This window comes from Schistocerca cancellata, chromosome 8, assembly GCF_023864275.1.
Source record: "Schistocerca cancellata isolate TAMUIC-IGC-003103 chromosome 8, iqSchCanc2.1, whole genome shotgun sequence".
NCBI lineage: Eukaryota > Metazoa > Arthropoda > Insecta > Orthoptera > Acrididae > Schistocerca > Schistocerca cancellata.
The window spans coordinates 182,792,755-182,819,028 of record NC_064633.1 but is presented as its reverse complement, the minus strand read 5'-3'; the positions used below and the strand labels follow the sequence as shown (position 1 = coordinate 182,819,028).

At 39.1% G+C, this 26,274-nt stretch overlaps 1 protein-coding gene across 1 annotated transcript in view; it reads right to left on the bottom strand.

Annotated features, from left to right (window-relative positions):
• Positions 1–2,753: 2,753 nt before the first annotated feature.
• The window catches only part of LOC126095145 (exosome complex component RRP45-like), a 63,447-nt gene continuing 39,926 nt past the window's right edge, over positions 2,754–26,274 (bottom strand). The window contains exons 7-9 of the mRNA XM_049909865.1: positions 3,266–3,544; positions 3,096–3,183; positions 2,754–2,971 (exon numbers count right to left, since the gene is read on the bottom strand). Coding sequence (XP_049765822.1) covers positions 2,899–2,971; positions 3,096–3,183; positions 3,266–3,544 — 440 coding nt within the window. The 3' untranslated portion in view covers positions 2,754–2,898. The remainder of the gene's footprint in view (positions 2,972–3,095; positions 3,184–3,265; positions 3,545–26,274) is intronic.

The following is a 26,274-nucleotide window of genomic DNA, read 5'->3' as shown; positions in this document are numbered from 1 at the left end:
AGGGCTCTCATGGATATGATGGAGTGCCTAGCAGAATATTAAAGTACTGTGCTGCACATGTTAGCCTTGTGTTTAGCCATATTTGTAATTTTTCCTTTAGGAATGGTCGGTTTCCTGAATGATTAAAGTACTTAGTAGTCAAGCCGCTCTGAAAAAGGGGGAAAGGGATAATGTAGACAATTTTAGACCTATTTCTATGCCATCACTGTTTGCAAAAGTTATTGAAAAGGCTGTGTGTGTAAGGATACTTGATCATTTTATGTCACATGATTTGCTATCAAATGTACAGTTCGGCTTGAGAAGTCGTTAACAACTGAAAATGCTATATTCTCTTTTCTCTGTTAGGTACTGGATGGGTTTAACAAAAGGTTTCGAATGCTAGGCATTTTTTTTTTATTTAACTAAGGCATTTGATTGTCTTGATCTCAAAATATTGCTCCAGAAGTTGGACCATTACGAAATACGGGGAGTAGCTCACAATTGGTTCACCACTTACTTCAGCAACAGACAGCAAAAGGTCATTATTTACAATGTTGAGAATGGCTGTGATGTGGGGTCTGAGTGGGGTACGGTCAAATGGGGGGGTGGGTGGGGTGCCACAGGGATCAGTGTTGGGGCCACTCCTGTTCCTTACTTATATAAGTGATATGTCCTCTAGATTAAGGGTAACTCTAAAATATTTCTGTTTGCTGATGACACTAGCTTGGTAGTAAAGAATGTTGTGTGCAACATTGGCTCGGTTTCAAATAGTGCCATTCATGACCTGAGTTCATGGCTTGTAGGAAATAAATTAATGCTAAATCACAGTAAGACTCAGTCTTTACAGTTTCTAACACACAATTAAACAAAATCTAACATTTTAATTTCACAGAATTGGCATACGACTATTGAAGCTGAACAGTTCAAATTTCTAGGTGTTCAGATAGATAGTAAGCTGTCATGGAAAGCCCTGTTCAGGATCTTGTTCAAAGGCAATACTGCCATTTTTACTGTTCGAAAGGTTTCTGAAGCGAATGATCGTTCAACATGAAAATTAGTCTATGTTGCTTATTTTCATTCACTTATGCCATATGGTATTATATTTTGGGGTAACTCTTCCCATTCTAAAAGGATACTATTGGCTCAAAAATGGGTGGTTAAGGCAATAAGTGGTGTAAATTCACGAACCTCTTGTTGACTTCTGTTCACGAGTCTGGGTATTTTGACATTGGCCTGTCAACTGTATATATTCCTTACTGTCATTTCTAGTTAACAATATTAGCTCATTCCCAACAATAAGCAACTTTCACTCAGCTAATACTCAGCAGAAATCAAACCTGCATTTGGACCGGACTTCCTTACCCTTGTGCAGAAAGGTGAGCAGTATACTAATGCAGCCATTTTTAATAAGCTGCCACTCAAATTCAAAAATTTTGGCAGTAATCCACAAGCTTTCAAATCAAAACTGAAGAGTTTCCCCATGGGTCACTCCTATTCTATCAAGGAGTTCCTTGAAAACTTAAGTTGACTCTTGTTGTATTGTTGATTGTGTTTACTTAAACTTATGGACTGATTTTTTCGGGTTCATAAACATTTTATTTTTATCTGTTATTACTTTTATGTTGTAATTTCATGTACTGGCATGTTGCATGACCTTGGAGATTTGCTCCTCAATTTGGACCTACAGAACTTGACGTGTAAATAAATAAATAAAATGAAAGGTTGCTTGTGAAGTTTGGATGGACATCTCCACCCATGCAATTGCTGTGACATTAATACCACAATACCTCAGATAGCCAAGTAAAATTTTATAAATTTGCTTCCTCTGCAGAGCACACTTAATAGGGAAAAATGAAGTCATTGCAAAGTTACTGGGAGGAAAGAGGATCAGTAATCTATCACAAATTTCGTTCTCAAAAGATTTAAATAACGGGATGTACTGAGAATAGTTTGTAATTAGGCATTACTTGCTTTGCTTCAATTTTATACATAAGCACTACTAGTGCATACTTAGTCTTTCATGAAATACACCTGTGTCACTGACTGAGTGAAAAGGTAGCTAAAGATAGAAACTGTCACGTCAAGAGTAGAAATGCCACACTTTGCTGGATATCCATTTGCAGCCACAAGAATTGTAGTCTTCTATTTAATCTCTTTGCTGTTGTGTACTTGAAATGGCTACCTGTTAATTGCACTTGCTGTGTGTGCCTGAATAAATCTTGTGAATTTGTACTTTATTATTTATTTTACTTTTGTCTCTATTATTTCTCCCATTATTACAATCTTATGATGGTCAACTGGTAAAGGTGTTGGATGTGAGATTGTTCAATGTTCTCTGAAGGCAAAAATGTCAGTTCTTTCAGAGCTTGATGTCATATTCAAATCCTGGATGACTTTCTTCTTCACTTTACCCACATCTTCAGAATCTTTCAACTGATGTTATGCTTTATTTCATCTAATGCCTTTAATATGATGCTGTGATTGCATTAGCACATAAACTAAGTTGCGTTGTCAGTATGACTGTAAATTGCACATCCTCTGTTGGCATGTGACAACTGTGCACTAACAAAGATTGAAGCAATTTCTTTCACTTATCTGAAGTGTACCTACTGCTGTGTAAGTATCAAACTAAGAATTATTTACAGTGTCAAAAATTAGACATGCTGAAGCAATATCTTTGAAAATGGCATTTACATGCAGGAGGAGGACAACATAGTATTTTAAATGCTACAAAATTATCTCTCAGTTAGTAAGTATTAATGTGCAAGGCTGGCTAATACACAATAAAAGTTTGTATCTCCCAAAAATCTTTATAACAACGAAGATGAAACATATCTCAGACAAAACGGTCAACATTACAATAAAAAATTTCACATTTTGTACACCGTATGACACTTTTTTGTAGGAAAGATATATTTGCTACCACTTTGGTTTATACCATCCTCTGCTAGGTGTTTCTTTTTCTTCTACTTCTTCATCCTTTACTGCTTTCCTGGAACCAGAAACAATGGATAAGCTATGAGTGTTGTGCAAAACAAACAAACACACACACACACACACACACACACACACACACACACACACACACACACACAAATAATTAGATAAATAATTACCGTGAACTCTTTCCCACTTCTATAACTTCATTAATGTCATCTGCGTGTAGAACACTAGTTTCTTCTTCTTCACTGTCGCCACTCAGTTCTAGCAAAAAGTGAAAATGGGACTCTTCAGAACAGATTGGTAAACAGGTGTAATAGATACAATAAATGTGGAAATGACATACCAATGCTATCAACTATTTTCAGCCTCTCCTCAAAGCTCACTTCCTTGACTACCTCAATGTCTGGTGAATCATCTTTCTCACGTGACTGATCACTGTTAATGCTAACTTCTTCAATACTGCTGCTGCTGGACACCTCCCACTTGCTCGGTCCTCCTGTTCCCACTTCCTCAACCTCTGTCTTTACATTGTTTTGTCTTTTTTCTTCTTTGACTTCCACCAGTTCAGCTGTGCCATTACCCAAGAAAATTACTTTTTCCTCCTTAGTCCTTTCCACTTCACCTGCAAATAAGGTACAAACATAATTAAGTCTTTGTACATTACAATTTCAAAGAAATTTAAAATTTGCTGTATGTCCTTTTTAATATGTCATGGCTTATATATTTTATTATGTCACTTTGCATAATAAGAAAACATCATCAGTCGTACCACACACAATGTTCTTACTCCTCCACAAGTTCTCATCATCTTTGTTTATAATTTTTAGTTTTGAGAAATAGTCTATCACTATTCAGTGACACTCTTCAAAGAGAATGCGCCAAAGGATGTGAAACTGGTAGCTGAGACATGAGCGTACCTCTAGCGCCAACAAATCTAGAGCTAGAGACCAGTCTTAAGACATATTCAATCTGATAGTTATTAAGTACAGTGGTTTTTGCAACCATACCAACCATCAGCTGCCTAACTGCTAAATAAGGAAGCGAACCAGATATTAAAAGAACATAAAAGTCTGTGCTGCAGTGAGGAGCTCTCAGCAACTGGATCGTAGCAGTTGGTTTTTGAGCACTCAATCTTGTTGTCAATAGCATTCTTCTAAATTTGATAATCTCTTAATTGTTAAGGAGCAGGCAAAGACAGTGAAGTAAAAAAATAAGTTTACATAATTAGGAAATTGAAAATCACTATGGATAAAAGTTAATACCACAAATACTGCATAAGTAGTAGCAACCAGTTTTTCTCTCATATCTTTCTTTCAGCATTCAGAGATTAGAGCTGGCCTCACACAATTTTACTGACAGTGTCTAGGGACCGATGACCTCCGCAGTTTGGTCCCATAGGAACTTACCACCAATGACAGTGTCAATGCCTAAATCAAGATGTACTGCTAGCTTTGCCTTGATGCCCACTGCTCAACACACGGACCACACACAGCCAAATCGTGGTGTACTGGTACGCTGGTGTCACAGAAATAATACTATACTGACTCTTCTACAGGCAGTAGGAAGTTACCAGTTTATGAACAATGCCTATATGAATATGAGCTAGAATCCCCTCATTCTGCCCAAGCGACTGGTTGGAGGTACACTATGACTGAGTGTTTGCTTTGGGAATATGGAGTCTATTCTCCACATTTTCAGCCACTCTCTTTTCCACTTCTCAATGACTGACCTTTTCATGAAGACATTCACAAATGTAAGGGGAAGGCACCTACAGCCATTGTACTTTTCTCCGAAGTCTCTTCAGCTACTGCACTTGCCATCCAATTATCATAGATTGCTATATGCCCCAGTACTTCATTGAATAGCTTTCCACTGTGGTTTTGAAGGGAGACAAGGGTGACGAATTTTTTCTATTGGGTACATTCACCAGATGTTCAGAAGAGGAACAGAGAATCGGATGAGAAATTTGTCTGCAATCCACACTGAAAATAAAACTTTAAAGCCATTGTGTCTCTGCTTGAACATGCTAATCTCTAAAAGAACTAGACAAAATCCCATGGAGTTTTCACAGGTAACTTGAGTGCAGCCTGGAACATTAGAAAAAGATATCTTAACTTAAAAGTCTTATCTATAATCATCTGCTCACCTTGGTGGTTCAGATGTTTAGTTATCATGGCATTGTACAGATGGTGCTGTTAGTTCTGAAGTACACCAAAAAACCAATATATATAGCACTGTTAGTTTCTTCTAACTCAGTGACATGTATTTTTGGAAGTTTGCATCAGTGACAGAACTACATGCAGCAATCATAAAAACAAACTAACAAAGAATTTACTTGTCCAGGACACAGAGATTTAGTGTTGCTTCTTTTGATAGGTTTCATTTATATTCTTTCTAGGAAAAACAAATTTCTTAAGTTTGCTTTGTGATTTGGGTGCTTACTCATTACATTTTGATTTTGTTTTGTTTACGAATAAAAATGCCTAGAAATGGTCAAGTCTCTTCAGTATACTGGAACAGCTAAAAGACTGAGGACTGTGTGGTCTCAGGAAACCAACGGAAACTCCTTGCAAAACCAAGGCGAGACTTAACTCTGATCAAGAATGTCATGCATTATCTCTCTCCTCAGAACCTTTCACTCACAGAGGTTTAAAGTTACTTCTCTTCAATCTCACATCATACGAGTTGAAATTCTGATAGCAAGTGGGACATATGAACGAGTTTTTACACCCCAAATCCTGATTATTCCTATCAATTTACCATTTCACTTTAAACGTGTACATATTTCCAGTGAGATTATGTTATGTCATAACCATATCCAAAACACAATGCCAGATACTGTGTTGCAGGCATGGACACCTTAGTGTCAGGTGCTTTTTGAGTTCCCAGCTCTGTGGGGCTCTCTCGTGTTAGTGAAGCAAACGAGCTCGTAATTCACATCCCCAATCATACAACTTCAAACACTGTATACAAAGAAGTTTTACAAGTAACAAATAAATTCCATGCATACAAAATCTTGTGCACAGTTATAAATAAATACCCAGGATACTCTGGGTTTCTCAGCTAGTGCAACAAACAATTTCTTGAGAGCTGCAATGGCTACATACAACTCTGCTAGAAAGACAGTAAAAATTACCTTCATAAATGTATTTTAAGGCAGACTATTAAGACCACTGCTTGGAGCCATCAGCGTAAACCACTGAACAGCCAGTATGCATGTTTAAAATAAAATATATGGGGCATACTGATCAATCATGATAGTAGTTTGTTCCATTTCTGTGTGAGACCCCCATGTCTATTATGCTCAGACTGAACATATGACGCTTCAAAAATGTTCAAATGTGTGTGAAATCTTATGGGACTTAACTGCTAAGGTCATCAGTCCCTAACCTTACACACTACTTAACCTAAATTATCCTAAAGACACACACACACACACACACACACACACACACACACATATGCTCGAGGGAGGACTCGAACCTTCGCCAGGACCAGCCGCACAGTCCATGACTGCAGTGCCTTAGACCGCTCGGCTAATCCCGCATGGCTATGATGCTTCCCTTGGATCCCTAAAAACTATGTATGTTTCCAGATGAACTATGTAGGTTGTAGGTGATTACTTAGTTACTTTATTGGTGGTGAGCAATGGTACTGTAGGAAACTCTGTAGCTGACATGGCCCTAAATGTATGTTTCACTGTACCATGCTGCCACCAGATTGTTAGCTCAAAAGGGTGGAGTTTGTCCTATAAGCCCCATCAAGAAGTCTTTGAATCATGATACACTTCATTTAATATTTTCAAATAAGAAGTTCGTTCCAATCCATAAGTGTTACACTCTTAGTCCACTTGGGAGTGAATGAATGTCCTGTAAAATTGCAGTAAGCTCGATCTGTCAGCATTATAACTTTTCTAATGGAAGCACTCCAGAATATTCATGGCCTTCAATGCTCTCACCTATGGTTGTACAAGGGTGATACCCAGATGAGCTTCACTTGTATATGAAGTCCAGAACCCTGAGAGTTGCTGAAACTGAGAAGGATGTCCTTATATCACAAGTGAGATAAGTTAAATATCCACCGCAAATGGCAGTAATTGACACAAACGTTATCCAGTGGAAAAAATAAAACTTGTTCTTGTAGCGCTCTCCTTATATCTCCAAAACACAAGTTGAAATTTTGATGAGTTGTCACTGTGACAGTATAGGAATAGCGATATTTCATAATATTGTGGCAAACAGCAAGCTTGTCATAGTGCTCTTTATTGTCCTGGTTATGTTATTTAGAGCAAAGAGAAGGGGGCGTAAAACACTACCTTATGCGACACCATTCTACGGAGTAAGTTTATCTGAGATCACGTTTCACACTCAACTTTCAAATAACTATTTTACGAGAAGGGACCTCAATAACAATGATGCACAGCCACAAATTTTCCTTCTTTTAGGTTGGCTCAGGATATTATAGCTTATATAACCTGGCAGAAAATCCAAAGAGATTCTGGTCGTATGCTAGAGGCAAGACACAATCAATGCCTTCTCTGCACGATGGAATGGAAACAGTATCGATGAAAGTGCTGCTAAAGCAGAGGTACTAGACACAGCCTTCCGAAATTCCTCCATCAAAGAAGATGAAGTATATATTCCACAATTCAAATCAAGAAGAGCTGCCAACATGAGTAACTTAGAAGGCCAACATGAGGAATTTAGAAGTAGATATCCTCAGAATACATCACTTAATCAAAGCAAATCTTCCTGTCTAGACTGTATACCAATTAGGTTCCTCTTGGAGTATGCTAATGCAACAGCCCCATACTTAACAATCATACACAACTGCTCGTTCGACAAAAGATCCGTACCCAAAGACTGGAAAGTTATACTGGTCACAGCAATAAACAAGACAAGCAATAGGCGTAATCCACTAAATTACAAGCTCATATCATTAACGCCAATATGCAGCAGGGTTCTGGAACATGTGTTTTCAAACATTATGATTACCTTGAAGAGAAAGATCTGCTGACACACAGACAACATGAATTAAAAAAAACATTGTTCTTGTGAAAGACAACTAGCTCTTTACTGACACTAAGTGTTGAGTGCTAGCGACAAAGGATTTCAAATTGATTCCATATTCCTAGTTTTGCAGAAGGCTTTTGACAACGTACCTCACAAGCAGCTTGTAATCAAATTACCTGCTTATGGAATATCATCTCAGTTATGCGTCTGTATTCGTAATTTCCTGTCAGAGAGGTTACACAGTTCATAGTAACTGGTGGAAAGTCACCGAGTAAAACAGAAGTGATTTCTGGCATTCCCCAAGATAGTGTCATAGCTCCTCTGTTTCTCCTATTTATATAAACAATTCAGGAGGCAATCAGAGCAGCCACCTTAGGTTGTTTCCAGATGGTGCTGTCGTTTATCTTCTAGTATCAGTGATCAGTGATCAGAAGATCGAAACAAACTGCAAAACTATTTAAATAAGATATCTGAATGGCGTGAATATTGTCAACCGACTCTAAATAACAAAAAGTATGAGGCTATACACATGAGTGCTAAAACGAATCCATTAAACTTCAATTACACAATAAATCCATCAAATCTTAAGGCTGTAAATTCAATTAAATACCTAAGAATTACAAATCTGAACAACTTGAGTTGGAAAGAATACAAGGAAAACGTTGTGGGCAAGGTGAACCAAAGAAGATGCAACAGATCTACTACAGAGACTGCCTACACTACGCCTGTCTGTCCTCTTTTGGAGTGCTGTTGCACGGTATCGGATCCTTACTAGATACGGTTAACGGAGTACCACGAGAAAGTTCAAAGAAGACCAGCACATTTTGTATTATCGAGAAATAGGGAAGAGAGTATCATGGACATGATACAGGATTTGGGGTGGATATCATTAAAACAAAAGTATTTCTCATTGCAGCGGGATCTTCTCTCACCAAATTTCAATCACCATCTTTCTTCCCCAAATGCGAAAATATTTTGTTGACACTCACCTACATAAGTAGAAACAATCATCACAATAAAATAAGGTAAATCAGAGCTCGTACAGAAAGATACAGGCATTAGTAGTATCAGAGCACTGTTCAAGAGTGGAATAACAGAGTATTATGAAGATGGATTGATGAACCCTCTGCCAGGCACTTAAGTTCGATTTGCAGAGTAGCCATGTAAATGTAGATGTGGGTGAAGCACATTGTGTCACATGCTTATCCAATATCCCTCTGAGATGTCACTTGTGTCTCTATATAAGCTGCTTCTAGTAGAGTCAAGGCTATCAGGGAGTGAGTCCTGAACTCATTGCAAACAACTGATAAGATTTCATCATTTGAGAATCCAAGTGCAGTACCATTTGATTAATAATTCAACACTCTCTCCTAAGCAGCTGTTGAGGGCAACAATGAAATATCTGCTTGTGGATTCCTAGCTTTAGGCAGGCAGAGAAGATAACATCCCCCGACAAGCTGGGATATACACTGAAGAGCCAAAGAAACTGGCACATCTGCCTAATATCATGTAAGGCCCCTGTCAGCACAAAGAAGTGCCTCAACATTATGTGGCGTGGACTCAACAAATGTCTGAAGTAGTGCTGGAGGGAACTGACATCATGAATTCTGCAGTGCTCTTCATAAATCTGTAAGATTATGAGGGGGTGGAGACCTCTTCTGAACAGCACATTGCAAGGCATTCCAGATGTGCTCCATAAAGTTCATGTCTGGGGAGTTTGGTGACCAGTGGAAGTGTTTAAACTCAGAAGAGTGTTCCTGGAGCCACTCTGTAGCAGTTCTGGATGTGTGGGGTGTTGCATTTTCCTGCTGGAATTGCCGAAGTCCGTCGCAATGCACAATGGACATGAATGGATGCATGTGGTTAGACTGGATGCTTACATACGTATCACCTGTTGTAGTCATATCTAGACATATCAGGGGCCCCATATCACTCCAACTGCACACGCCCCACACCATTACAGAGCCTTCACTGTCTTGAACAATCTCCTGCTGACATGCAGGGTCCACGGATTCATGAGGTTGTCTCCATACCTGTATATGTTCAGCTGCTCAATATAATTTGAAAAGAGACTCGTCCGACCATTCAACATGTTTCCAGTCATCAACAGTCCAATGTCAGTGTTGACGGGCCCAGGTGAAGCATAATGCTTTGTGTCATGCAATCATCAAGGGCACACAAGTGGGCCTTTGACTCCAAAAGACCATATCTATGATGTTTTGTTGAATGGTTCACACGCTGAAACTTGTTGATGACTCAGTACTGAAATCTGCATCAATTTGTGGAAGGGTTGCACTTCTGTCACATTGAACGATTCTCTTCAGTCGTCGTTGGTCCTGTTCTTGCTAGATCTTTTTCTGGTCGCAGCAATTTTGGAGATTAGATGTTTTACCGGATCCCTGATACGCTACACTCGTGAAATGATCATACAGGAAAATCCCCACTTCATCGCTATCTCGGAGATGCTGTGTCTCACTGTTCACGCGCCACCTATAAAACCATGTTCAAATTCACTTATATTTTGACAACCTGCCATTGTAGCAGCAATAATTTATCTAACTACTGCACCCGACACTTGTTGTCTTATATAGGCGGTTCTGATTGCAGTGCCGTATTCTGCTTGTTTACATATCTCTGTATTTGAATATGCATGCTTATACCAGTTTCTTTGGCGCTTCAGTGTAATAACTGTCCCAAAACTGGTTCCAAAGGCTGATGATACCTTGTAAAGTACTGAGTACCATTAGGTACTACAGTTGTAACTTTATCACAGATATGATGGATTCAAGTTCTCAAACAAAGAAGAGTCTTCCATTCTTCTTCATTATTGGAGCTGAGCAGAAGTCCAGATGTCCTCTCTTTACAGCCTCCTTCTAACACAGAAACACAGGCTATTTGCTTATTTCCAGATGTTATATAAAAAACTCCGGCAAGTGTGATAACACTCATGCTCTGAGGCTACCGTACAAAATTAATTATGTATATAAATAACGATAATAATTTCGAGTGGCTCACTGGCCTGGTGCACATCTTTCTGCTGGACACCACTTTGGCAACTTGTATGTCCCTAATCTACTCCAGTTATCCAACCAGGGTAAGGGACCTATAATTTAATGTGAAATCCAAACGACATGTTGTTTCTGATGACTCCTCAGGAAGCTGATAGGAGAAGGCTAGGTTAAAATGAAGACTGAAAAATCCGTATTCTGACAGATTTGATCCCATGACTTCTCTGTTTCTAGGCACTTGCTCTACCACTACACCACCACGCCCAACATGTGTATACAAGTAGACTCGTTCATCTATAGGCTCTGATGAGTGAGTGTGTATCAAAATGTGGCACATATAGCTACATCTTTTGATTGCACTGACTTAAAAGCTTAAATTTTTCACATTGCCAAATGACTTTTGACCTTAATATGTAACATAAATTTCAACTTGATACCTATACCTACTCCTGAGGAAAAGGGGTCTTAACAGATGGGCAACAAATGGGAAAAAAATATTTTTATGTGATATAATTATAAATTAACAATTATTGTATTTTTTTCCTTTACTTGTACTGTGAAACTTTGCTTCTCAAATTTCATGATCCTACATAAATGGGAAGTACTATATAGGTTCTGACGATTGTGAGTATTGAAACATGTGGCAGAAATGGCCATATATCATTGAGCTCCACACCACGTTGTGTGAGTGTTAAAATCTATTAGAGGAAATGGATGAGGAAGTTCTTTGATCAGTTCAATAAGAGCTGAACAGTGGTCAGAGATGGTCTTTTGGGGAGCATGAATAGTAACTGTAACTGGTTGAAAGTTGTTGTGGAGATTGAAGGCACACTGTGGCAAGTGACCTCGATGAACACAGCCATACCATCTTTAGGCTTCTCTGCATCATACATTCATCCTTCATGTGGATGTTGTAGCTTTTTACAAAGAGACACATGGCAATCAGATTTTTGTATTTTTTTTAATTCATAGTATTTTAAGTTCAGAAGTCACCCATAGCAGTTCGATGCCGCCCATAGCAGTTCAATGCAACTCTCAAAAACTCTCATGGAAACTGACTTTGTAGTTACCTGGGCGTCGTTAATGTTGTTGTTGTTGTGGTCTTCAGTCCTGAGACTGGTTTGATGCAGCTCTCCATGCTACTCTATCCTGCACAAGCCTCTTCATCTCCCAGTACCTGCTGCAGCCTACATCCTTCTGAATCTGCTTAGTGTATTCATCTCTTGGTCTCCCTCTACAATTTTTATCCTCCATGCTGCCCTCCAGTACTAAATTGGTGATCCCTTGATGCCTCAAAACATGTCCTACCAACCGATCCCTTCTTCTAGTCAAGTTATGCCACAAACTCCTCTTCTCCCCAATTCTATTCAATGCCTCCTCATTAGTTATGTTATCTACCCATCTAATCTTCAGCATTCTCCTGTAGCACCACATTTCGAAAGCTTCTATTCTCTTCTTGTCCAAACTATTTATCGTCCATGTTTCACTTCCATACATGGCTACACACCATACAAATACTTTCAGAAACGACTTCCTGACACTTAAATCAATACTCGATGTTAACAAATTTCTCTTCTTCAGAAACGCTTTCCTTGCCATTGCCAGTCTACATTTTATATCCTCTCTTCTTCAACCATCAACAGTTATTTTGCTCCCCAAATAGCAAAACTCCTTTACTACTTTAAGTGTCTCATTTCCTAATCTAATTCCCTTAGCATCACCCAACTTAATTCGACTACATTCCATTATCCTCGTTTTGCTTTTGTTGATGTTCATCTTATACCCTCCTTTCAAGACACTGTCCATTCCGTTCAACTGCTCTTCCAAGTCCTTTGCTGTCTCTGACACAATTACAATGTCATCGGCGAACCTCAAAGTTTTTATTTCTTCTCCATGGATTTTAATACCTACTCTGAACTTTTCTTTCGTTTCCTTTACTGCTTGCTCAATATACAGATTGAATAGCATCGGGGAGAGGCTACAACCCTGTCTCATTCCCTTCCCAACCACTGCTTCCCTTTTATGCCCCTCGACTCTCATAACTGCCATCTGGTTTCTGTACAAATTGTAAATAGCCTTTCGCTCCCTGTATTTTACCCCTGCCACCTTCAGAATTTGAAAGAGAGTATTCCAGTCAACATTGTCAAAAGCTTTCTCTAAGTCTACAAATGCTAGAAAAGTAGGTTTGCCTTTCCTTAACCTTTCTTCTAAGATAAGTCGTAGGGTCAGTATTGCCTCGCGTGTTCCAATATTTCTACGGAATCCAAACTGATCTTCCCCGAGGTCGGCTTCTACCAGTTTTTCCATTTGTCTGTAAGTCATTTTCGCATCTGTCAACACCTGCTTTCTTTGGGATTGGAATTATTATATTCTTCTTGAAGTCTGAGGGAATTTTGCCTGTCTCATACATCTTGCTCACCAGACGGTAGCGTTTTGTCAGGACTGGCTCTCCCAAGGCTGTCAGTAGTTCTAATGGAATGTTGTCTACTCCCACGGCCTTGTATAGATTTAGGTCTTTCAGTGCTCTGTCAAACTCTTCATGCAGTATCATATCTCCCATTTCATCTTCATCTACCTCCTCTTCCATTTCCATAATATTGTCCTCAAGAACATCGCCCCTGTATAGACCCTCTATATACTCCTTCCACCTTTCTGCTTTCCCTTCTAGAACTGGGTTTCCATCTGAGCTCTTGATATTCATGCAAATTGTTCTCTTTTGTCCAAATGTCCCTTTAATTTTCCTGTAGGCAGTATCTATCTTACCCCTCATTAGATAAGCCTCTACATCCTTACATTTGTCCTCTAGCCATCCCTGCTTAGCCATTTTGCACTTCCTGTCGATCACATTTTTGAGACGTTTGTATTCCTTTTTGCCTGCTTCACTTGCTGCATTTTTGTATTTTCTCCTTTCATAAATTAAATTCAGTATGTCTTCTGTTACCCAAGGATTTCTACTAGCCCTCGTCTTTTTACCTACTTGATCCTCTGCTGCCTTCACTATTTCATTCCTCAAAGCTACCCATTCTTCTTCTACTGTATTTCTTTCCCCCATTCCTGTCAATTGTTCCCTTATGCTCTCTCTGAAACTCTGTACAACCTCTGGTTCTTTCATTTTATCCAGGTCCCATCTCCTTAAATTCCCACCTTTTTGCAGTTTCTTCAGTTTTAATCTACAGTTCATAACCAATAGATTGTGGTCAGAGTCCACATCTGCCCCTGGAAATGTCTTACAATTTAAAACCTGGTTCCTAAATCGCTGTCTTACCATTATATAATCTATCTGAAACCTTTTATTATCTCCAGGGTTCTTCCATGTATACAACCTTCTTTCATGATTCTTGAACCAAGTGTTAGCTATGATTAAGTTATGCTCTGTGCAAAATTCTACCAGGCGGCTTCCTCTTTCATTTCTTAGCCCCCATCCATATTCACCTACTACATTTCCTTCTCTTCCTTTTCCTACTGTCGAATTCCAATCACCCATGACTATTAAATTTGCATCTCCCTTCACTACCTGAATGATTTGTTTTATCTCATCATACATTTCATCAATTTCTTCATCATCTGCAGAGCTAGTTGGCATATAAACTTGTACTACTGTAGTAGGCGTGGGCTTCGTGTCTATCTTGGCCACAATAATGTGTTCACTATGTTGTTCGTAGTAGCTTACCTGCAATCCTATTTTTTTTTATTCATTATTAAACCTACTCCCGCATTACCCCTATTTGATTTTGTATTTATAACCCTGTACTCACATGACCAATAGTCTTGTTCCTCCTGCCACCGAACTTCACTAATTCCCACTATATCTAACTTTAACCTACCCATTTCCATCTTTAATATAAAATAAAATGAGATCAATTTTTCGAAAGGCAGTGTGGCTCTGAGGCAGAGCGCTCGTATGCCACAAGTGCAGCACAGATTCGAGTCCTCGCAACAAAATTTTTTTAATGAAGTTTCATGTTCTATAGGTATTTCCATGAAGTGAAAAATACATAACAAGAGGGTTATACTTGAGGGGTGGGGGGAGTAGCACTCAAGACCGTTATATCACTGGTTTGAGTCTCGTTTCTGTCATTATTATTATTATTATTATTATTATTATTATTATTATTATTATTATTATTATTATTTCACCTGTTCAGTTCAAATACGTAAATCATTTAAATACAAAATTCATCTAATATATGCTGATTATCTGTCTTTTTATGAAAAATGCATGTCTTCTTATTGCTAATTACACATCATACACAAAAGTCCAGTTTTCATTGCAAATATAAATATTTAATTAGTGATCTTTTATAACAGATTGTTAATAGAAACAGTATAAATAAAAAAGAACATTACAAATTAAATTTTGCCATATTTATATATTTTACTCTTTATGGAAAAGCTCAAGAAACATGCATCTTTGTTTGAAATGTTATGATGGCTAAGAAGAGAACCAGGCTGTCAACATCACTGGCGAGCCATTTTACCAGAGAGCCATGCAGCGCACCGCAAAAATAAATAATATATATATTCCCCACATGGTCTCCTTTTAGCAGTGTGCCATCAGGCAGTTTGAAGTCTATCTCTTGGAGGCATAGACAAACAGATTTGTCAATGTTGCATCCTCAAGGGCCCACTCTACAACATACCTTTGTGCAGTGCTGTGTCACTGGTTGCATAATCAGCAGGTGCAACCAATCTGCAAGACTGACAGTGACTGCTGCCTCAAAAGGGCACCACAGCTGACAGAACTACTTTGCCATGGATTCTGCAGATGCCAATCACTCGCCTGATGGCATCACATTACACAGAGAACCAACAAATATGCAGCTCATCACCCAACCAGCACCAGTCAATCCTGTGGATTGAGTCTACTCCTCTGTGTGATAATACACTCAGCTGCAACAGGCCTCTACAAGTCAATCTAAAGTCAGTCGATGGCATGGTCAGTCCACGGCTGGAGTCTATGCTAAGGAGATAGTGGGCTACCGTCTACAATCATCCTCAATAAGTGGCAGCACTGCTAGTACAGCTCAGGAAATCATCTCAGAATATAACTTAGCAGATAAGTTGTTTGTAATTTAAGAGCCTAAATTTGATCAAAATTTCATTAAAATTTTTTGATTAAACTATAACCCTAAAAATCAATAGATAAAAGTATCTATGTTTTCAAACTACATTAAATGTATCAATGTTTTCTAACTACGTTAACTGTCTTTGACAATCTGTTAAAAGTAAATGAAGTAACAGAGATTGTTTATAGAAACCCAAAGCATAATAATGAATGGTTTTTATAATTATGATGACTGTAATATTCATAGGTTAATTGAAAATACGTAATACTTTTGACAGAACAAAAAAGAAAGTCAGGAATCCATTTTGGGTTTTCAACCTGCTATTGTATGGATGACCTACGCGCTAAGTGACGTGGGTACAATGCAATGGAATGGAATGAAAAAAACAGCAGTTGCAGGTAGGGTAAGCCTGTAGTGCACACATAGCTGTGTCGTGCGGCGATGATAATATTTTTTGAGTGCTAAAATTGTGCATATTCAAGCAAAAGTTGGTTTGAAAGCAGCATTAGTGTCATAAAATCATCTACAGAAATGGTGGTTTTTAGAAAGCAATAATCTCTAACATTAATCTATGATGGAATTTGGAGCCAATGCAACATGAAAAGGAGAATCGCTACCACAAGCAGCATGGTCGTAAAAAATTAATTCCATCTCTCAGCAGATGTGAAAAGGCTAACCCATTATCATTCTGCAACCTACAACTACAGTACAGTAACAGCCATGATAAATAAGGGAAGACTTTTTATTAAATTTAAGTAAACAGAATTGGGCCTGCTAGTCTCCCATCGGGTGCCTCCCCAGGTGGTGGTTAGGGGAATGTTCACCAGATATGGTGGACACCGAAGAAATAAAATACCCGGGGCGGCCCAAAACTAGCAAACTGCTGCCTTGCCTTGGGAGTTGCGCGTTTCCAAAGGCTAAGGGAAGAAAACGCTGAAAAAAGTTAATGTAGGGTTGACAGCCTACTCTGTAAAAAAAATATCTGTCACAAAACTTCAACAAAAAAAAAGCCAAATGGATAAAAGATGATAGACATGGCAAGGACGAGGCTATAGAGGAAAGGCAACCAAATGATGGGAGACAAGAAAAGAAAAGAAAGAAAGAAAAACAATATGAAGCATGAATTGGATTTATTCTTCGGTACTTGGAATGTGAGATCACTATACCGTCCAGGTGCTCTGAAAGTGATACTAGACCAAATAATGAACCTGAAGCAGAGCATCATAGCATTAATAGAAATAAGATCGGGAGTGGAGTCCTAGAAAAGAAAGTAGTAAACATATTTTGTAGCTGTAGTGAAAATAAATATGAGTTCAGGACAAGATTTTGGTTCATCATCAACTTAAGCACTTAGTAACTGGATTCAACCCCGTAAACCCAAGACTACTGACATTTAGGATAAAAGGGAAATTCTTCAATTACCCCATAATTAATGACCATGCACTAACTGAAGAATCAGAGGATAAGGAGAAAGAAGATTTCTATAAATCTCTGGAAATAGCATAGGACGAATGCTCCAGACATAATATAAAAATACTAGCCAGAGACCTAAATGTCCAGGTGGGAAGAGAACAGATCTATAGACGAAGAATCAGCATCTATTGTAAACATGCCATAAGTAAAGACTATGGGACAGGGTTGATATTATTTGCCACATCTAGAAACATGGTGGTAGGCTCAACATTGTTCCCACACAAGGAAATACATAAGGAAACAAGGATAGCACCAGATGGAAATACAATAAATCAGATCGATCATGTACTGCAATGAGGAAATTAAAGGACAAGAAGGCAGCAGAAACAGATGACAGCCCAGCAGAACTTTTCAAACCAGGAGGCTCTGAATTGGAAATGAACATCTCGAAACTGGTTAAACTAATACATGGGAAGAAGAGGAAATGCTCCAAACATAGAAAGGAGTTCTATGCCCTACATATAAGAAATGAAACCAAATAGGATGTGGTAACTTTAGAGGGACCACACTGCTTATCTGGGATATAAAATCCTCTCTAACATGCTGTACAACTGACTCCTTCCTATAATAGTTAGGGAAACGGGGCTGTACCAATGTGCATTTACCCTGGTAAGTCAACTATCGGCCAGATATTTAAACTAAGACAAATTCCGCACAAAACAAAGGAATACAGGGTTGGAACATATCATTTTTTTACTGATTTTAAAACAGTGTATGATAATATAGGCAGAGAGCACTATATCAAGCTCTTGGTGAATAGGGTGTTTCAAAAAAACTGATAAGGATAGTGAGAGAATGAGAGAAATGCAAAGTTGCATAAAAATTGGAGGAATGTTGTCCAATACTTCGGAAATTAAAAATGGAGTATAGCAAGGTGATGTGCTGGCATGCTTCATATTCACTGCTGCCTTGGAGAAGGCGATGAGAGAAGCAAATATCTTTAATAAGGAAACGATTTTTCATATATCTGTGCAGGTACTGGCCTATGCAGACGACATTGACATATTAGCAAGAACTCTGACGGCAATGGAAGGGACATTCACTGCACTCAAAAAGGCCAGCAAGATAGTAGAACAAAATATCAATGAGCAGAAAACAAAACACCAAGCTGCTGGGAAAGCACACAAGGAGAACATGTCAGGCGAAATAATGATGGGTAGTTATACAATTGAAAAAGTCAATCATTTCAAGTAGCTGGGTTCGACTGTAACCACCTTAAATGATATCTCATACAAAATAAAGCACAGACTAATTGCAACCAATAAAGTTTATTTCACCTTAACAAAGTTTCTATCTTTAAGGCTATGGACGAAGAGACAAAACTAACCACTTATAAAACACCGATCAGACTAGTGCTCACACACGCCACTGAGACCTGAGCTGTGACAGCAAAGGATGATGAATCATTGGATGTATTCAAGAGAAGAATACTAGGGAGAATCATTGGCCCAATTTGTGAAAGGGAAAGATGAGGGAGGAGATGCAACTATGAGTTGTATGCCATCTACAAAGACCAGTCCATTAGATTTGTGAAGTCATCTAGGCTGAGGTGGGCTGGACACGTGGCACGGGTGAATGATACAGAAATACCAAAAACGGTATTACAAGGAAAGCCAGGTGGACAGAGAGAACATGTCAACAGAAAACTAGATGAGAGAACAGAATCATACAAGATCTTCAGACGATGGGCTACAGGAACTGGAAAATGTTAGCAAGGGACCGGGATAAATGGAAGGAGATAGTCGAAGAAGCTAAGACTCATCACGAGTTGCAGAACAGCAGAAGAAGAAGAAGAAGAAGAAGAAGAAGAAGGGCAAATACTACAGTCATAAAATTCATATCTAATTATTGAACAGTTTACGTTATTTAAAAGTATGTATTAAATTCATTATCCTACAGTCAGACTGAATTCTAATTTCCTTGTCACTATGGTTAAATTATTTTGGGTACCATCTGACAATAGCAGCTGTGTTATGCTGCTCTTGGTCCCAAGCGACCTAGTGGTTGTCATTATATCTCATGGAGTATTTTATCTGGTTGACAATCATCTTATACTTTTACATCTTACACACATAAAAAAAAAAAAAAAAAAATTTTGCATCACCTTGGTTCAGAGAGTTCCGGAACTTATACATAAAATTGGAATAGAGATTAACATAAACATCATTTCCACCCAGAATGAGAATTCCACACTGCAGTGGAGTGTGTGCTGATATGAAACTTCCTGGCAGATTAAAACTGTGTGCTGGACCAAGGCTCGAACTCGGGACCTTTGCCTTTCGCAGGCAAGTTCTCTACCATCTGAGCTACCCAAGCACGACTCACGCCCCGTCCTCACAGCTCTACTTCTGCCAGTACCTCGTCTCTTACCTTACAAGTTTCACAGAAGCTCTCCTGCGAACCTTGCAGAATAGCACTCCTGGAAGAAAGGATAAGCACTTGCCCACGAAATGCAAAGGGCCCGAGTTTGAGTCTCGGTCCGGCACATAGTTTTAATCTTCCAGGAAGTTTCATCATTTCTGTCCTTTTTATTCTTCATGAAAACTACACATTGCATGATGTACCACCATACAGTAGTCCAGATTAGTGTACACACCGGTACCTCTAATATACAGTAGCATGTCCTCTAGCATTGATGCATGCCTGTATTCATCATGGCATACTATCCACAAGTTCATCAAGGCACTGTTGCTCCGGATTGTCCCACTCCTCAATGGCGATTCGGCGTAGATCCCTCAGAGTAGTTGGTGGGTCACATCATCCATAAACAGCCTGTTTCAATCTATCCCAAGCATGTTTGATAGAGTTCATGTCTGGAGAGCATGCTGGCCACTCAAGTCGAGCAATGAGGATATTCTAAGGAAGTCATTCACAAGATATGCATGATGGGAGTGCGAATTGTCGTCCATGACGACGAATGCTTCGCCAATATGCTGCCGCTATAGTTGCATTATCGGTCAGAGGATGGCATTCCATGACCACCAGCGGCTTACGTCGGCCCCACATAATGCCACCCCAAAACAGCAGGGAACCTCCACCTTGCTCCACTCACTGGGCAGTGTGTCTAAGGCATTTAGCCTGACCAGGTTGCCTCCAAACACGTCTCCAATGATTGTCTGGTTGAAGACATATGCGACACTCATCGGTGAAGAGAACATGATCCCAATCCTGAGCAGTCCATTCGGCATGTTATTGGGCCCATCTGCATGGTGTCGTGGTTGCAAAGGTGGACCTCGCCATGGACGTCAGGAGTGAAGTTACGCAACATGCAGCCTATTGTGCACAGTTTGAGTTGACATGACATCCTGTGGCTGCACGAAAAGCATTATTCAACATGGTGGCATTGCTGTCAGGGTTCCTCCAAGCTATAATCCATAGGTAGCAGTCACCCATTGCAGTAGTAGCCCTTGGACGGCCTCAGCGAGGCATGTCATCGACAGTTCCTGTCTCTCTCTATCTCCTCCAAGTCTGGACAACATCACCTTGGTTCACTCCGAGACGCCTGGACACTTTCTTGTTGAGAGCCCTTCCTGCCACAAGGTAACAATGCGAACGCAATCGAACCGCAGTACTGTCCATCAAGTCATGGTTGAACTACAGGCAACACGAGGCATGTACTTCCTTCTGGTGGAATGACTGGAACTGATTGGCTGTTGGACCACTTCCATCTAATAGGCCATGCTCATGCATGGTTGATTACATCTTTGGGTGGGTTTAGTGACATCTCTGAACAGTCAAAGGGACTGTGTCTGTGATACAGTATCCACAGTCAACATCTATCTTCAGGAGTTCTGTAAACCGAGGTGACGTAAAACTTTTTTTGATGTGTGTAGTTTTTATTCCTATGACATTTCTGTTTGATGAGAATACGTTTGCTCAGACATTTTAAACCATGATGTGATTACATGTATTCCATGTACCTTTTTATTCTGAAGAAGATCGCCCTAGTGCAATCGAAACTGTGGTCAACTGACAAAATTTTGTGCAACCGAAGTGGCTGTATACACATGCTGTAATTAAATAGCGTGCAGTTGTTGGATCACAACCAATAAAATGTTTAAAATTTCATAACTAGGTAGATATGGACTTGTCAGGGGGACTATCAGACTTACACTGCGTGTTAGGTTGTGGACTTAGTTTCTAGAAGTTATCTATTCCACGAAATACTATTTGTATTCAGTTATGTCAGAGTACTATAAAAAAAATGCAGTTGCTGTAGTTGGATTATTTGTTTGCGTAGTTATCTCCAACACTATGCCAGTGCACCCATTAACTGATGTTCCCATTCCTCAATGTATAGCATCACCTGCAACAGAGAACTGGCAGGCTATATAAGTGGCAGTTGGTCATTTTAACAGACAGATTGACCAACAAAGCAGTGGCCCAGTCGACACACATAAAATAGCCACACACAAAGATTTTATATTCACTAATCTAAAGAAAAACCATTGCACTATGACGGCAATTACTGATCTGCATGTGAATCTTTTACTTTCTTTTCATCATGCCTTTTTTCTTATTTCGTATACATGGACCAGAGAAAGTTATTGATACTTGAGCAGAGCTGATCCAGAAAGCTGGCAACTCAGTCACTGTTATTACAGCATGACTACAGCAGCAGCAGCAGCAGCAGCAGCTGTTCCGATCTGTACTGCATATACTGACATGGTTCCCTCTACAGGGTCATAATTAGCTTTATCAATTTTTATGCATTCTCTCTGCTCTCTTCAGACCATGTGTTGCAGAATAACAAAGCCCATTTTCAAATGAATCATAAAATTTAGATTACTACCCACAAACATAATTTGCAACTGTCAGATAACAGGCACCTCAGGCAGCAGAGCAATATGACAACAGAGAACAGGCGATGTGTGATTGTTGTTATAGTAACTCCCCAGTAAACAACTAGCTGTCAGTAAATTTATTACTCTGATCTAGTTACAGTAAATGTGTTTTTGATGGCTAGTGGTACAGTATCACCATATCAGAAGATTACACATTTGAAAATGTGACTTTGTGGTTACTTTAATGTGCCTTCCAAATCTTTAGAATCTAGAGACAAGTTTAGCTCCTGTTTTGGGATGCCAAATTATTACGCAGACACCGTAACACAGCTGTTTGAGTTGTAGGGTGTTCTGAACTACACTTGTGTTAGATACTGGTGGAGATCAGGCCTAAGTTTACAACCACTCTTAACCTCAGCGAGTTATTTTGCAGTAGCTGTTACTAAATGCTTAGTGTATTCCACTAAGTTGAGTTGAGCATTGTTTCTTGTTGTTTTGTTTTCTTACTTTGAAATGAAAAAGAGACTAATCATCGTGAGTCATGGTATTCGAATATGAATCCTACAACACCATAAGGGTTCTGTGATCCCTATCAGCAGGCAGAAGTTCTGCTTTTGTACAGATATATAAAAGAGGTGTACACTGCCAGCTCTCCGAGAGGGACGTGAGGCTTTTTTCCTTGAACCCCTCCACTCCTCTGGGCAGTCTACGTCTCATTTGTTTACACTCACTACTGACTACAGCTTTATATTGTCCGCACCATACAAATCAAAGTTCCAGTCATCAGGGAGCGGCTCCCAGATGAACACCGACTTTACTGCCAAACATTTGCTGACTGTAGTATCTTTTATAGCTCAAGAAATTCAATATATCAATGAAAATATAATTGGAATGACAACAAATCTACTCACCAAGTGGTGGCAGGAGAAAAAATGTATAAAAATTAAGGACATGTACAAGCTTTCAGAGATAGTGGTTCTGGCAGACCCCTGTAGTAGAGGAGCCTTACCAGATGGGATGAGAAGGAAAGACTGATTTCTGGGGACTGCACTGGATGAGATTTGAAAGCCTGAGAGCTTAGAGGTGGAGGATAGGGTAATAAGCAAGACGTTTATTACTGACAAAACATCTTGCAAGAGTTAAAGAGGAAAATTAAGTGCATGTTATAGTAGGTAGGCAGATCAGAAAATACAATAATTTTTTTTTAAAACTAAAATGAAAAGTACATAGGAATAGTTAATGAAAAGAAAGTAACATAAATTAAGGACCTGAGGTGACGAGAACCAAGGACATTTTGTAAGGCCAGTTCCCACCTGTGGAGTTCTGAGAAAGTGGTGCATGGGAGAAGAATTAAGTTCACACATCTACATCTAAGTGATTACTCTGCTACTCACAATAAAGTGCCTGGCAGAGGGTTCAATGAACCACCTTCCAGATGTCTCTCTACCATTCCACTCTCGAACGACACGAGGAAAAACGAGGACTTAAATTTTTCTGTGCAAGCCCTGATTTCTCTTATTTTATCACAATGATCATTTCTCCATGTGTAGGTGGGTGGCAATAGAACATTTTTGCAATCGGAGGAGAAAACTGGTGATTGAAATTTCATGAGAAGATCCCGTCGTAACGAAAAACGTCTTTATTTTTTTTTGCCACTCCAATTCACGTATCATGTCTGTGACATTATCTCCCCTATTTCGCGATAATACAAAACAAGCTGCCCTTCTTTGTACTTTTTTGATGTCATCCATCAGTCCCACCTGATGTGGATCCCACTCTGCACAACAATACTCCAGAATAGGACAGACAAGTGTGGTGTAAGCAGTCTCTTTAGTAGACCTGTTGCATCTTCTAAGTATTCTGCCAATGAATCGCAGTCTTTGGTTTGCTCTATCCACAATATTATCTATGTGATTGTTCCAATTTAGGTTATTTGTAATTGTAATCCCTAAGTATTTAGCTGAATTTACAGCCTTCAGATTTGTGTGACTTATCGCATAATCGAAATTTAGCTGACTTCTTTTAGTACTCATGTGAATAACTTCACGCTTTTCTTTATTCAGGGTCAATTGCCACTTTTCGCACCATACAGACATCTTATCTAAATCATTTTGCAAGTCGTTTTGATCATCTGATGACTTTACAAGACAGTAAATGACAGCATCACCTGCAAACAATCTAAGACGGCTACTCAGATTGTCTCCTATCTTGTTAATATAGATCATGAACAATAGAGGACCTATAACACTTCCTTGGGGGAACGCCGGATATTACTTCTGTTTTACTTGATGACTTTCCGTCTATTACTACAAACTGTGACCTTTCTGGCAGGAAATCATGAATCCAGTTGCACAACTGAGGCAATACTCCATAGGCATGCAGTTTGGTTAGAAGACACTTGTGAGGAACGGTGTTGAAAGCCTTCTGGAAATCTAAAAATATGGGGTATTGGTGTGACTTGAGCAATTTTTCAGTCTTTACGTACGGATCTTTCTGTGAGCGAGTGGTTGTATATAATTGCTCAATACGGAGTTATTTTATCAGCATACTCTGAGAGGAACCTGACTGGTATACAATCTGGATCAGAGGCCTTGCCTTTATTAAGTGATTTAAGCTGCTTTGTTACACTGAGGATATCTACTTCTATGTTTCTCATCTTGGCAGTTGTTCTTGATTGAAATTCAGGAATATTTACTTCATCTTCTTTGGTGAAGGAGTTTTGGAAAACCTTGTTTAATAACTCTACTTTAGTGGCACTGTCATCAGTGACTTCACTGTTGTTATCGCGCAGTGAAGGTACTGATTGCGTCTTGCCACTGGTGTGCTTTATGTAGGACCAGAATCTCTTTGGGTTTTCTGCCAGATTTCGAGCCAGAATTTCGTTGTGGAAATGATTAAAAGCATCTCACATTGAAGTATGTGCTATATTTTGAACTTCTGTAAAACTTTGTCAATCATGGGGATTTTGCATTCTTTTAAATTTGGCATGCTTTTTTTGTTGTTTCTGCGACAACGATCTGACCCGTGTTGTGTACCATGGGGTATCAGTACCATCACTTATTAATTTACATGGTGTATATCTCTCAACTGCTGTCGATATTATCTCTTTGAAAACATTCTACAACTTTTCTACACTTACATGATCAGATCGGAAGGAGTGAAGACCGTCTCTTAAAAAGGTGTAAAGAGAATTTTTATCAGCTTTTTTAAATAGGTATACTTTCCATTTCTTTTTGATGGTTGTAGGTGCTATGGTATTCAGCCTAGCAGCAACTGCCTTGTGGTCGCTAATCCCTGTATTTGTCGCAATACTCACTATTTGTCCAGGATTATTTGTTGCTAAAAGGTCAAGTATGCTTTCGTAACCATTTACACTTCAAGTGGGCTCATGAACTAATTGTTCAAAATAATTTTCTGAGAAAGCATTCAGTACAATTTCAGATGACATTTTATGCCTACTGCCGGCTGTAAACGTATAATTTTTCCAGCAAATTGAGGGTAGATTGAAATCACCACCAACTATAATTGTATCAGCAGGGTACTTATTTGAAATGAAATTCAAGTTTTCTTTGAACTGTTCAGCAACTATATCTTCTGAGTCGGAGGGGGGATAGGCGGATAAAAAAAAATAAATAAATAAAAAAAAAGAAAATTAAAAAAAATCTAAAATGAATTGTACATAGGAATAGTTACTGAAAAGAAATTAACACAAATTAAGGACCTGAGGTGACGAGAACCAAGGACATGTTGTAAGGCCATTCTCACCTGCAGAGTTCTGAGAAAATGGTGCCTGGAGGAAGAATCCAGATGGCACATGTGGTGAAACAGACACAGAGGACATGACTGCCATGTTGCAGAGTATGCTCTGCAACAGGATATTGTATGTTGTCAGTATACACCCTCTGCCTATGCCCATTCATCTTAACTGATACCTTGGCAGCAGTAATACCATTGTAGAAGGCTGAACAGTGTTATATAGCAGCTGGCACAGGATGTGTCGCTTCGCAGG